General features: G+C 35.7%; 3 protein-coding genes across 5 annotated transcripts; 2 read left to right on the top strand and 1 right to left on the bottom strand.

The window, feature by feature from the left end:
* The first annotated feature begins 2,063 nt into the window (after positions 1 to 2,063).
* Positions 2,064 to 3,916, top strand: LOC17878912 (ethylene-responsive transcription factor CRF2). Its single transcript, XM_006283977.2, has one exon. The coding sequence runs from the start codon at positions 2,653 to 2,655 to the stop codon at positions 3,697 to 3,699; it is 1,047 nt and encodes a 348-aa protein (XP_006284039.1). The 5' UTR covers positions 2,064 to 2,652; the 3' UTR covers positions 3,700 to 3,916.
* Positions 3,917 to 8,406: 4,490 nt separating this feature from the next.
* On the top strand, positions 8,407 to 9,588 carry LOC17880282. Its single transcript, XM_023779416.1, has 2 exons — positions 8,407 to 8,614; positions 9,306 to 9,588. Exons 1-2 carry the CDS (start codon positions 8,480 to 8,482, stop codon positions 9,381 to 9,383), a joined length of 213 nt encoding a protein of 70 aa, XP_023635184.1. The 5' UTR covers positions 8,407 to 8,479; the 3' UTR covers positions 9,384 to 9,588.
* A 318-nt stretch (positions 9,589 to 9,906) lies between these two features.
* Positions 9,907 to 11,107, bottom strand: LOC17878541. 3 transcript variants are annotated; one of them, XM_023779356.1, is made up of 3 exons: positions 11,006 to 11,107; positions 10,336 to 10,766; positions 9,907 to 10,228 (listed from the first exon to the last, which is right to left on the bottom strand). In XM_023779356.1, exons 2-3 carry the CDS (start codon positions 10,739 to 10,741, stop codon positions 10,185 to 10,187), a joined length of 450 nt encoding a protein of 149 aa, XP_023635124.1. In that variant the 5' UTR covers positions 10,742 to 10,766; positions 11,006 to 11,107; the 3' UTR covers positions 9,907 to 10,184. The 3 variants fall into 3 exon arrangements, with proteins under 3 accessions (XP_023635124.1, XP_023635125.1, XP_023635123.1); XM_023779357.1 differs by lacking the exon at positions 11,006 to 11,107 and adding an exon at positions 10,916 to 11,005; XM_023779355.1 differs by lacking the exon at positions 11,006 to 11,107 and having other exon boundaries at positions 10,336 to 10,975.
* Positions 11,108 to 13,616: the final 2,509 nt, after the last annotated feature.

Below are 13,616 nucleotides of genomic sequence, written 5' to 3'. Positions count from 1 at the left end.
TTACTACAACTATATCAACTTTATTTAAACAATGTTCTAAGTCTAATTGTATTTCTTGTCATTACGTATTAACAGTTCGAGAGTTAGTTAGATGATATTCACAGAGAGGCGATAATGAAATCTTCATGTGATAATTATTTTTTTTATCAAACGTAAGTAATTTATTTCTAAATATTAAAACATCCACTTAGAATTAGTGTGTTGTGTGTAATGTCATATATATAATATGTATTGGACAAAAACTGTATAACATAGAGGAGGCAAATAAAATAAAAAATATGAAGGGAAAGACAAGAAAGAACAAAGTGGTACATGGTTCACATACCCTGCGATCAAAAACTGCTGCCTTCTTTGGCAATATAGCATGGGCTTCTTATATCTTTAAACTTACATTATTATATAAACTTCTATGATAATCACATAAACAATACTGTTTAGATATGTTTCTATCACCAGTCTAAGGTTCATGTGTCAAATTAGTTGGAAGTATTAAAACTAGCAAACATGTTTAAGCTTTTGTGATAAGGGTTAAATTCTCATAATGCAAGTTCACAGCATTCGATGATCACTGAAAACTCCTAACAAAAACAAACGTCCAATACATATCAATCATGCATGATCGGGAACTCAACCCTACGTCGTTTAGATAGGGAAAAGTCGATGCTGCATAGCATAGTTGACCATTGGTCAATGTGTTTCAAACTCTAAATAATTTTTTTCCATATTCTCTAGTTTAATTTGCTTCTCAAGAAAATGCCAAATATGCTCGTCTTTAAAATATAATGACATAACGTCAGTGGAATTAAAGGCACTCTGTTACAACTTACAACTCACAATTAAAAAAAAAAAAAAAAGTTAACAAGATTAACGAGTACTAATCACACAGTTAAGAACGAGTACTAATACAAATGATTCCAAAAACGACTGTGCATTTTAAATTAAATTAGTGTCATTGTGTGTGTGGCGCAACGTCCAAGGTTGTTGTCTGCCACGTTAGCCACTCGCCTCAGGCTGTAATAACTAAAAAGTGGCAAGGTTTGAGTCTGGTAAACAGGTAAAGGTTAAAACCAGTGTAAAGAACTACGAGCCGTAACGGTCTTTTGGGATCTCTTACAACGCAACTTGCCTTTCTGGTAATGACTCAAATACCCCTGTGGTTAGAGAGAACTTCGCACGGAGGTTTTTTAGATTAATCACCTGACCTGCCCCCGTTTAATTATTAATTAATGGTCTCTGGTCAAAAGTGAGACTGTGGACCGTGTCTCCGGTGTCACGTGACCTGAATCTCCAATTACGAGAACATCTTAATTTATTCTTAATTACACTCGTAATTAAATTTATCAGCTGCACAGGGAAAGGGCACGTCCCAGCCGTTGGATTGGACCCAATTCTGTAATTACACGTGTCGATATCTGGATCGTTTGACTTATGCGGCATTTTGGTATCGTCAATCCTCTTTACTTTTTTTCCCCTATATTTTGTCATATTAGTTTTTTCTTTGCTAAAAATCAGCCAAAAAACTTATGACTTCTTTCTAATTTTGCTTTTTAAAAATGTTGTTGGTCGGCACTAATATCTAATTGTATGTGCATTAATGTCATAATTGTTAGTATTTGCGTTACGACACATGTTTTTAGTCTGGTTTTGTTTTTTAAATCTAATTTTATCACTAAAATTTAATTTCTCAACTAAATGTAACGTTTTGGATTGTAATAAGCATAGTATTTGACAATTGTCTCTCGTCGTTTAACATCGTCAATGGACGCCAAAAAAAAATAAATCAAAATATCTTTACACTAGTCAATTTTTGTTTGAACGTTTAACACTATAAACGAAACATTAGAGACAAAATAAAGAGTTTAATACATAACCAAAAGAGTTAAGATACAAATGAAAAGTTCACCTTAAAGGAAAAAAAGAAAAGAAATATCTTTATTTTGGAAAATAATATTTTTGAAGATATATTCCAAAAGTAAATTAAATAGCAGAGAGAAAAAAAGAGGAGTAAAGAAGAGAGTGTATATGAGCCGTTTCAAGATCCTATAAATAGTCTCTCTCTACATTACATGTGCTCTGCCGCTTTTAAATCTCTCTTCTTCTTCCTCGTGTCACTCTTTCTCACACTCTCTGCTCAAACATTTTTATTGTCTCTCTGCCCAAATTTATATATTTCTTTATCTTTTCCCGGAATATTTCCTAGAAAAACCCAAGCAAAGCTTTAAGCCTTCCTCACCCCCTAAAGTAGCATCTTCCTCCTTTTTTTTCTTTCTTTCTTTCTTATCTCTCTCTCGCGTTTGTGAACGATTCCTTAAGAATATAACCAAAAGCTCTTTTTTTTTACCCCTTTCTTCAACTTTCCTGGGAAAAATCTTCACGCAGCAAGGTTTTCTCTCTCGCAGTGTTTTTTCGTGCCTTTTGTTCTTTCTATAAAACAAAAAATTCGCTTCCTTTGAGAAAACTTTCTTTTCTTTGCAGAGAGCATCACTCTTGTTCTTCAAGTTTCGTCTTCCTTTTTCCTTCAAAAAAAGAAAAAATCCATCTTTATTCTTTGTCTCTTTCCTTTTTTTGCTTTCACAGTCTCTCTATGCTATAAAAGGTCACAAAGAGAGACACAGTCACAGTCTTGAGCGAAACAGAGAGAGAGAAAGAGAGATGGAAGCTGAGAAGAAAATGGTTGTACCGAGAATCAAATTCACAGAGCACAAAACCAACACGACGAGAATCGTGCCGGATTTAACCAACACCCACCAAACCAGGGTTCTTCGTATCTCAGTCACTGACCCTGACGCTACTGATTCCTCAAGTGACGACGAAGATGAAGAACGCAACAGGTTCGTCTCTAAACGCCGTCGTGTCAAGAAGTTCGTCAACGAGGTCGTTCTCGATTCTGGTGCTGTTTCTGGAAGCTGTAGTCAAATGGAGTCGAAGAAGTCACGAAAGAGAGCCGTTAAATCGGAGTCTACTGCTTCTCCGGTTGTTTCAGCTACTACGGCGACGACGGGAGAGAAGAAGTTCCGGGGAGTGAGACAGCGTCCGTGGGGGAAATGGGCGGCGGAGATAAGGGATCCACTTAAACGTGTACGGCTCTGGTTAGGTACTTACAACACCGCGGAAGAAGCAGCCATGGTTTACGATAACGCCGCGATTCAGCTCCGTGGTCCCGACGCTCTCACTAATTTCTCCGTTAATCCGACCACCACGACGAAGACAGAGAAAAAGTCTCCACCACCTTCTCCGGTGAAGAAACAGAAGAAGAAAAACAACAAAATCAAAAAGTCCGTTACTGCGTCTTCCTCTGTCAGCGGAAGCAGCAGCAACGACTGTCTCTGCTCTCCGGTTTCAGTTCTCCGATCTTCGTTCACCGTCGACGAATTCTCCGAAAGCTCTTCGCCAGCCGCAGCGGCGGTTGTAGTCAAAGAAGAGCCTTCGATGACGACTGTATCAGAGACTTTCTCGGATTTCTCGGCTCCCCTGTTCTCAGATGATGACCTGTTCGATTTCCGGAGCTCGGTGGTTCCAGACTACCTCGGCCTCGGCGGTGGCGATTTGTTCGGGGAAGATATATTCACGGCGGAAATGTGTACGGATATGAACTTCGGATTCGATTTCGGATCTTCCGGATTATCCAGCTGGCACATGGAGGACCATTTTCAAGATATCGGGGATCTATTCGGGTCGGATCCTCTTTTAGCTGTTTAATATTATTTAAATAAATAAAAAAAATAGTTTAACCGGCCGTTACTAAACGGAACCCGGAGAAAGTTTTGTATACCGGTGAAAATATAAATCTCGGTCATGTTCGTTTTTTTTAATTGTTTTTTTTTCTTTTCTGTTATATATAAATATATATAAGTCAAATTGTATCAATGTAGTTACTGGTGATATTAATTAAAGTTAGTAACGTATTTTATTACAAGTGACTCCGTCTGTTAACGGTACTGGGAGGTCGTGTTTCTTTTAGCTTCCACGTGCCTCTGCTTCTCTTTATCTCTTTTTAATTATATATATTTTGTCGACTGGAAAAATTCCTTTATTAATTCGCTTTTAGTGTTGTTGGTGAGGCACGTGTGATCTCACGTGATGGGAACAATTGAAAAGCTTTAGCTAGTTTTGTTTTTGTTTTCTTAAGGCTAATCATGATATTTACGAAAGAAATAAAAAGGCTGATAATTAATTTATTGTAACACGAACACAAAAGCTAATAATCCAAACTAAATAATAATACAGTGTGATATGCCAGGTAGATAGAGACTACTAGATACGAAGAAGAAGGGGGAATCTAAGTTGATTTGAAATGTGGCACATCATAGAAGCTAAAAATATTATTTTTGTCAGTTTATTCACAAGAAAATAAGCAAACAAAATTATAAAAAATATTTTCATTGAGGAATAAATGAATGAGGCAGTTGGGGTAGTTGATTGTCTAGTGTGCTTCAATCGCACTCTGTTAACAGTTTTACCAAAGTACGATGTTATGTAGTAACTACGGTTTTTTTTTTATGCACGCAAAAAATCTAACTAAACTATACTTTTTTTATACTAAGCTAGATTGTAGTAGATACAGTCGACGAACACTGTTCTTCTTTTTTTTGTCCATTAGATTAATCTAGCTACATAATGATCTGATAGTTGTTTTGCATTGATGTTGATTAGAAGACGTGGACAATTTGTAGTCGTTGATTTTATTCAAGGCTTACAAACAACATTATTCTTCTTTTATAGACCCTAAAACGTAAAATGAAGTTGCGTTTTAAACAATCTAATGAATGAAATTCCTCTGGGTTTAGTTTATCAAATCATATTTGTTTAGTTCGCATAAATGTAATGGTACTCAAGAATAGTTAAAGCATTTATAAGTGCCTTTTGTCCATATATTGTTTCATTGTTATTAAGGAACAGTGATGTTGCTTGCGATAGGTCGTAGAAAACTGGTCCATGCATTGGTTTGAGTCCGATACGGTCTTTGATTTAGCCAGCGGATCCCAAAAGGTAATTAACCGGTCAATTGCGAAAATACTATTACAAACGTGTCTACGTCAATAATATATTTGTTCAGGCTCGTGCCAGCTTGCTGTTTTGCATGATTTCTGGTCCTCCACAATAACATGATCTTATAATTTAAGATAGTTCATGAAGCTTACACATTTGGTCTGATTCATGAACAACTGTTGGTAACGTGATTCACATTTTTTGATGCCATTGTTGTTGTTGCTGCCTTGTATGTTTTTGTTGTTGTTACTTCGAAACGAAAGAGTTAGGTGGATTATTCATAGATATATTAAAAGTGTTTCACCTTATGGAACTGAATTAAGGTTCACATTCCATTGACTGAACCGGTAACTCACTACTCATTGGTGTTGTTTACAATGTTTTTTTTACCTTATTAAAAAAAAATACATAAGCAAGTTTAAAATCTAAAAAATGTAGAATAAAAAAAGATTTTTGAGAAAAGAATAGAGAGAGAGGTGCAGGGAAAAGAACTGACGACACGTAGGCTAGAGCCGCAACTACTCGAGAAAGAGCATTGTCGTGTCGCTTTCGTTAAATACTGCTCTACTGTACTCTCTTTCTTTTCTTCTCTGCCCACCCGTAAGGTTGGTTCAGAGGCTACATACAATTCTCTGTCCTTTTTCTTTTATATAACTTCAATTTCGTTTTTTTTCTTTAGAGTTCACCAGAAATTGCATTTTATATAAAATACAAGTTGCATATATAAAAGTTTGAGTTCACTAGAAATTTAAATATGGTTCCGACCATCTCAGAAATAACCATGCAACTTGCTGATTTTAATAAGCGTCTTAGATATTCTAACACTTAATGAGGGGAAATAAAAAGAGAGGAAAAAATAGATATTCGAAACGCTTTCAAACATTTATTACGTACACAATTCAAAGACGTACGGTTTATTATTAGAGAGAACTCAGAATCTAGATGCAAATACTCTATGCTGTATACCAATATTGTAAGATTTGTAGATACGAAAAAATTGCAAAGTATTAAATATACAGTTGGTCCCCAATTCCCAAAAATGTTCATGTGAATTGCGTGATTTTTCATGCATACCCATCAATATAGCTACTGTTCCATTCTATACAATTTATAAGAAATATTCAAAGTTTATGGACGACGACTAACATTTTTATCTCATGCTACCTTATTCAAAGTTGATCAACATGACTATACTGAATCATAATTTACATTAAGCACATATAAAGAGTTTATTGTGTTTAAAATTTTTAATCACGAAGTTGATAAGTTTAAAAATAAAATCTTTTGTATGGGGTTCAAACTTCAAATATTGGGCCGTCTATTAATGAGGGGTTGTTTGCATTTATAGTATTTTGGTCATTCAAAAAACAAAAATAGTAAACAATCACATGACTTCCCCCGGCCAGTGCCCCTTCCTAAATTCGTAAGGCTTGAAGATTAGATGGTCATCATGGCCCAGAGATATCTACATGCATGCATACACACATACATACATTCATACTTAGTAGTATATTATATAGATGTGTATGGTGTCCCCTCAAGCAAAGATTTTGTTTGTCACAAAATTCCAGAGCTCACTTGCAAGATTTATGCCAAAAGATAAATGGGGACCTTTCACCAGAGATCTTCTCTCGTGATTTTTTTCTTTCTTCTTTCTTCTTCCTAATGACACTTTTAAACTTTAGAATATATATATATATATATATATATATATATATAAATATACAATCATGATTCAGTATGATACATATCTTCTTATTCTTTTTATCATTTTGTGACACATTATTCAACCGTTAATTCCGATATATATGGTTAACTTGGAAAGGTAGAAAGTATAACACAAGAAGGTGAGCAAACCTCATGCAATTGCAAAATCCTAACCATTCACGTCACGACATATAATGATCCAACGGTCTCCAACTGAGAGCATTTAACGACCATGTAAAGGAGAGGAGACAACTATACGATGACGCGTCTCAGATATCAAAAAATGGTACGGCCTTTTTTGGATCCCCCGTGGACCAGCGAATCTGGACCGTCCACTTGCGACCTGTCTGGGCCATCGGATAAGCTTTTTGGTGGGAATGGTTGTAATGTAACCAAGTGTCTTCGAGAGTTATTGCCAAACCAATTGTTGAACCGGATCAAACCACAAGGGTTCTGTTTATCTGTACCGGTAAAAAAAAAGGACATGGTGTAAAAGTTTGACTTCTTCCTGCAGGTGAATCTCAGTTGACCTTTCCGTATACATAATAATGCTCTGTCTCCGTATCTGTTTCCGTATTTACGTTTTGTCTATCATCATCATCCATTATCTTGTTTCTTGATCATGTTGTCCATTTTTTCAAATGATTCAAAAAAGGCTGACATGTAGTGATCTTGACTGAGATTATGATAAGTACATACATACGATAAGCATATATAAACCGTACCAATTTAGAGATGCATTATTATGAAACAATTTGGAATAATATATATATATAGAAGCAAAGTGTAGAAAAATACATGTGGAATAGAAAGTGAGAGAGACAGTGTCTCATGAAAAGTGGCAGAGACACCACATTTAATACAGAAATTACATTAAAAGGAAGGACCAACAAAGGAATTAAATGATGTTGTCTTTCGATTTTCATATTTCACGTACCATTCTCGTGTCCTTCCCATGCACTTAACATGTTTGCTCTGCTCTCCCTTCCCTTCCCCCTTCCTTCAGTTCCCCCCCTCTCTTTTAATTTTACTGAACTAACCTTCCAACTACTTTTTCGGTTATCAACAATCTATTAAAAAAAAAAAAATGAGAAGAAGAAGATGAGTTTGAATATCTTGTACTATCGGGTTTACTAGTTTGGTGACAATGGTCACGGCTTAAACAACATCACAAAATATCTCCGAGAGTTTGTGTTTTCCTCTTATACTATATGCAATCACTGATCATCTTAGCTATTACTAATCAGCTCTTAGTTATTACATGAGAGGTTTGTACATCGTCCCCATGTATTACGTACATGAGCAATCCAAGTATCCAACTAGCAAGTAGCGAGCAACATATGGAAAGCCTTCAAAGACGACTGAATAGTTTACAGTTTGAATCTAAATGTACTAGCTAGAAACAAAAATAAGGTTTAGCAAACAAATTGAGATCAGTTCCATGATTGATCGGTCTAACTGTCTAAGAAGACAGGACATGTAACTCAATCAAACATTGTTCTATTTGTTTTTGGTAAAATCACAAATACAATGGTTTTGCACAAGTTTTATTATGTTTGAAGCAGTTGCCCAAACAAAGGTTTATTAACTGAGCTTAATAAAAGGGCTTTTCTTGAAGTAATTAAACTGGGCTTTTAGGCCCATTAAAAAGGTTTCGTTCTTTTGAGGTCATCTCCCCGTGATCGTGGTTGATCCGTCGTCTCACCGGAATCATCATCATCTCTCTCTCTCTCTCTCTCTCTCTCTCTCTCTCTCTCTCTCTCTCTAGGGTTTATACCTTTCAATGGAGAAACAGAGTCTCCAACCAGTTTGCGGCCAAGAGGCTCTTCAACTTCTCAATTGCGTCGCGGATTCAAAGTTCGATCAAGAGAAATGTCTCCGACTCTTGCAATCTCTCAGAGAATGTGTTCTCGCAAAGGTTGGTTTTGTTATTTCTCTATTGACTGATCTACAAGTTCGCTATTCAATTTGTAAAGTACTATTGAGTGATTAGTATCATAATCTCAACTAAAATCTTAGTTTTTGGTTTTTGTTTACTAGTTTCGTTTTTTGTTTTTAGAACGCTTAGAAATGGAACTTACGTATAATATATACATCATTAATGGATCCAAGTATGCTTTAGTACAGCTTTGATGCTACTCTTTGGTGATTGATTTACTCATAGAGAACTCTGAGAGATTAGTAGTATTACTAAATATGAGAATGCCAAGTTCTTGGTGAAGAATTTGGTATGTAAATTATGGTGATGGGAACTCTTGTTTTCTAAATATGGTAGTTCATTATGGAGGGAAACTAGTACTCTTACTCTGGACCAATGCAATACAATGATGATCCTTAAGAAAGGAAAGACTTTTCTTGAGGAAGCCATTAGAGAATGATGAGGCTGAATATTATCTGACAACTGTTGTTAGTTTTTCTACGGTATTATGGTATTAGCCCATAACTGGTAGGAGTCAGTGTTGTTTTCATTCTTGATCTTGGTCAATGAATTTTCTTCATTGTTTCTTGAGGGGTTTTACAGAATCTCGTTTAAGTGCATACTAACGAAATCTTTCTACTTTCCACTAACGTTTTCTTGCTTTCTGTTTTGATGTCAATGAATGTTACAGAAAGTAAAGAATTTCTCGATACCGAATCAAGACCATGTCTCTGACGGAGCAGCTTCAGCTACAAAGAAACCTTCATAACCTTCCTTGTTGTGATTTTCTTTTTATCTTTTGAGTTGTAATCACATAATGTAATGCCTGAACTCATAAGTTGGGGGTCATGTCACGTTTTCCCCCATTGTTGTCTTCTGTGTTGAATATTACATGTCACGGTTCCACATTGACATCGTGAACTTCATAACCTTCCACACTATTGATTTAATGTAATGCCTCGAACTTCATAACCTTCCCCCATGCCCTGTCCCTTTGATTCTCCATCGCTAACTTTTTAAATTATCTGTGTCAAACTTCTTCTATGCTACTTAGTGACCGATTCTATTGGTAAAGATCATCTTTTTCCATGTTATCTGCTTCCTTCGATGATTTTTGGATTCCCTAATTGTTCATCTTCAAATGTCATTAAGGAACACAGCTTAACAGATTCGATCAATATAATAAACAAGCTTGTCACTTGTTTCTTATCTAACAGTTTATGGAACAGTCTTAAAGTAAGATTTAGGATGGAACCTGCTTCTCTTACTACCTTGTGTCAGGCTAAATTCACTTACCATAAAAATACTTTCATGTCTTAGTCTCCAAACTCCGAGCCAATAACAATAACATGCAGGGAATATTCATAGTCATATATGTAGAAATAAAAGCAACAAGAACTACAAAACTAAAAAGATTTGATGTTTCCAGTTTCACCACTTCTGAACTCTGTGGCTTCCCCACCTCCTAGACTGGTTTCAGATCTTGATTACGAATTAGAGGATCCTGATGTGGTGAGTTCAGATCTTGATCAAAAATTAAGGGATCATGATGTAGGGAGTTACCATTGCTTTATCTTTGATTTCCATCTTCATCGTCACTAAGCATTATCACATCTGCATAGAGATATTTGGTCAAAAGAACATGTTTTTTTAGTTTATCTAAAGCTAAAACACAATCAGGGGACACACCACATGTACAAAAAAAGAACACTTAAAATCACCTTCTTTTGAGACACTGTTCTCCACTTTAGGTTTCTTTGCAGGTCCTGCACCACTACCTGAAGCCATACCGATCATCTCCATGTCATCATCAACAGCCAATAGGAATTCGACATTCTTTTCAACAGTCTCTAGCTTCTTCTGCATTTCATCCAACTTGTTGCCCCACTTTGCAACCTCTTCCTTCCTCCCCAATGCTTGTTTTGGCTTTTTCACAAGATCATCTACAGTGACTCCATGCTTTATCTCTAGAAGCTCAAGCGCTTGGATTAGACTCTCATTCTCTTTCACCATATTCTCATACTTCTCTTTCAGAATCTTGTACTCAGCAATTGGAACAGTATCGGAAGATTTGTTGTTGTTCTTGTTGTTGCACCTCTTCTCCGATTGGTCCCAACGACTAGACATTGTTGTCAATCACTTCAAGCTTAACCTAGATTTAAAAACAAAAACACAAGTCACACAAAAAAAAAAGTCTGGATCTTTAATAAGACGCTCTAAAATCTACAAAACCCTAAAACTCAGATCTTCGTTGACTAGACTAAAATGGTAGAAACAGCTCACAAGATTTGGTCTATATACCTAACACGGATTCCTACCATATTGTCTTTAAACCACACCGGAAACAAAATAAACAGAGACGAGAAGGGATTTTTCCCGAGAAAATCTTACTCGGAAGAGAAAAAGTGTCGATCTTTTTCTCAGTTACAAAGAGAGGAGAGCTGAGCTCGAGTGGATGGTAAGCGACAAAGATGGAATCGTATCGATAGAGACCTATAAACACACGGAGCGGGAAAATGCGTAACGAGTGTGTTACTGGAGTAATTAATTACCATTATCCAATTAAATAATATTTAGTTTAATCCACACCACTCATTAGCCAAGTGGCCTAATCCCATCATGTCCTAACCACACAAATTTTGATTACATACTCTTTTTGTCCGAATTCTCCAACTTTAATTTTTACATTGTTTTCTCTGTAAATTAATCACTATGTTAAAAGTGTGATCCAATTCTCCGGTTAATCCTGAAGTCGACTTGGTTTAGCTGGTTAATGATGGTTCAGTAATTTGGCTTTGGTTTGAAGTCAAAGAAGGAAGAGGGTTTGGAGTTGCAAAAGGATTAGGGTTTATTCTTTTGTGCCGATACCTATATATATCTATTCATACCTCTCTTCTCTTGTATCTAAGACCTATCTCTATCTCTGTAATCCTCTTCAGCTCTGTTCTTGAGTTGTAGAGAAACATATTATTTGTCATAGTGAATTGCTGGGTTGAATCCAGCCCCATACGTAGATTCATCACATCGGTGAATTGAACTGGGTAAACAATCTTGTGTCTTGCATCTTTTACGTTTCTGTTATTCTTTCAAAGTATTGTGTGTGTGAGATTGAGCTGAAGCAGAGTTGTGTTCAACAGAGTTTATCACCTGTAAACGTAACACACTAATTATTAATTAGGCAAATAACTCGTATAACAAACCATGATGAGAGAAACATTGTCAATGTCCGTATGATTAATGATCCTGCTCTTCCTTATTGAACAAATTATGTTGCAAGATTGGTGTACGCAAGATGTAGGGAATGAGTTTAGAGTGCGAAGGCATATAACAGATTATTATATGCAGAGATCTGGGTATAATACCTCTGCTGCTCTGCATGAAAGACCATTCTTTTTGCAGAGAGATTTCAGGGCAATGCTGCAGTTAACTCTTCTTTTGTTGAAGCACTCTAGATATGGTAGCAGAATTTGAGTGCACTCTAGGATATCTGGAAGGATCTTGAACCTCCCAGTACGAGCTATAATCATCTCTATCTTCCGAGAGAAATGATCTATTCTGATCGTGGTTAGTAAATGCTTAACATTATCTAGTCTCTATATGTTCATCCTGCAGATGCCTCTAAAGAACACATGCTTAATAGATTCAATCATATCCTAAACCAGTTTTGTTTATTGAAACCTTGTTTAATTTGTTATATTAATGATGGAAGTTACTTTTCTTACAGCTTTGTATTATGCTAAATTCATATATACATACCATACAAACTTTCATGTCTTAACCCTCCTAACTCTGAACCAAACAACAAGAACAATGCATTGGCTATTCATATTCATATCTACATCTAAACAACAAGAACTACTAACTTAGCTTTTTTTTTTTGTCAACTTTTCCAGTTTCCACCATTTCTGACTCTGTGCTTCTCCATCTCCTAAAATTCTCTTTGGTCTTAATCAAAGGATGAAGGAAAACTCTTGAGTTCAGATGTGATGATGAGTTAATGTGTTCTCTTTCTCTTAGGTTTCCTTCATCATGGTCACTAATCAATATCACATCTGTAGAGAGATTTGGTCAAAGAACATAATTAGTATACATCTGAAACGCAAAATTAGTATAGACACATATCAAAATCAGTCAAGTACTTTAGTACAACTGTTTGATACAACTCTTGTTCACTTCAGGTTTCTCTGCAACTCTTGCAGTCCGTAACACACCGTTCATCTCTGTTTCCTCAACCGACCTTTAAGTCTTATACTTTTCGACGGTCTCTGGCTGCTTCTGCATTTCAGTCTCTTCCTTGGCCACTTCTCTCTGCTTCTTCCCCACCTCATCTACAGTGAAGTCGTGCGTTTTAAACTAGGCTTTTATCATGCACGAGTGTTAAGTTAATGGAGATGATGATCCTTTATTACGTACTTATAGTCATTCAAAAATATAATATTCAGTTTTAGTCTCTAAGTACCCTAACCAATCATTAGCCAAGGGGCTCTCAGCCTCAATCATCAGTTGACAAATTACATTATTAGAATTTTGCACCTTTCCTTGTTTTCTACTCTTTCGGTGTTAATTACACACATTATTGTCTCCTTCAACTTTACTTGAGAAGAGAGAGATAAAGACAAAGTGATCAATTATACGTATTATCAAACGTATTGATAGTATGAGATACTGATCATAACTGTTGACTAAAAATTTCTTTAAGTTTTGGAAAAAGATGTATAACAACTATTCCAAATCAAAACTATGTCATTAATTAATCGTTGAAAACATTTGTAATGTTCTTAATTTGCTTAATTAACTAACTAACTATCATCTAATTAGTATGTACCAGTTTTTGTTTTAATCGTTTAACAATTTGTTTTTGATTTTTTGTTTTCTTAAAGAAGCTTTTGTTCAAAAAAAAAAAGAAGAAGCTTTTGTTGAGATTGAATCGAACATTCTGTGATAACTCAAGGTTGGTGAAATTTTGATATATAATCAGAAAATTAGGTGAAATGCGTATTTA

Source organism: Capsella rubella, unplaced genomic scaffold (assembly GCF_000375325.1).
Source record: "Capsella rubella cultivar Monte Gargano unplaced genomic scaffold, Caprub1_0 scaffold_7, whole genome shotgun sequence".
NCBI classification, from domain to species: domain Eukaryota; kingdom Viridiplantae; phylum Streptophyta; class Magnoliopsida; order Brassicales; family Brassicaceae; genus Capsella; species Capsella rubella.
This window is presented reverse-complemented; position numbering and strand designations above follow the sequence as displayed.

Bases quoted from the DNA above. Each gene is read 5' to 3' on its own strand.
- LOC17878912 (XM_006283977.2), top strand. From the start codon at position 2,653: ATGGAAGCTGAGAAGAAAATGGTTGTACCGAGAATCAAATTCACAGAG.
- LOC17880282 (XM_023779416.1), top strand. From the start codon at position 8,480: ATGGAGAAACAGAGTCTCCAACCAGTTTGCGGCCAAGAGGCTCTTCAA. The intron at 8,615-9,305 runs GTTGGTTTTGTT...TGAATGTTACAG, and splicing joins GAGAATGTGTTCTCGCAAAG to AAAGTAAAGAATTTCTCGAT.
- LOC17878541 (XM_023779356.1), bottom strand. From the start codon at position 10,741: ATGTCTAGTCGTTGGGACCAATCGGAGAAGAGGTGCAACAACAAGAAC. The intron at 10,229-10,335 runs GTGATTTTAAGT...ATCTCTATGCAG, and splicing joins GAACAGTGTCTCAAAAGAAG to ATGTGATAATGCTTAGTGAC.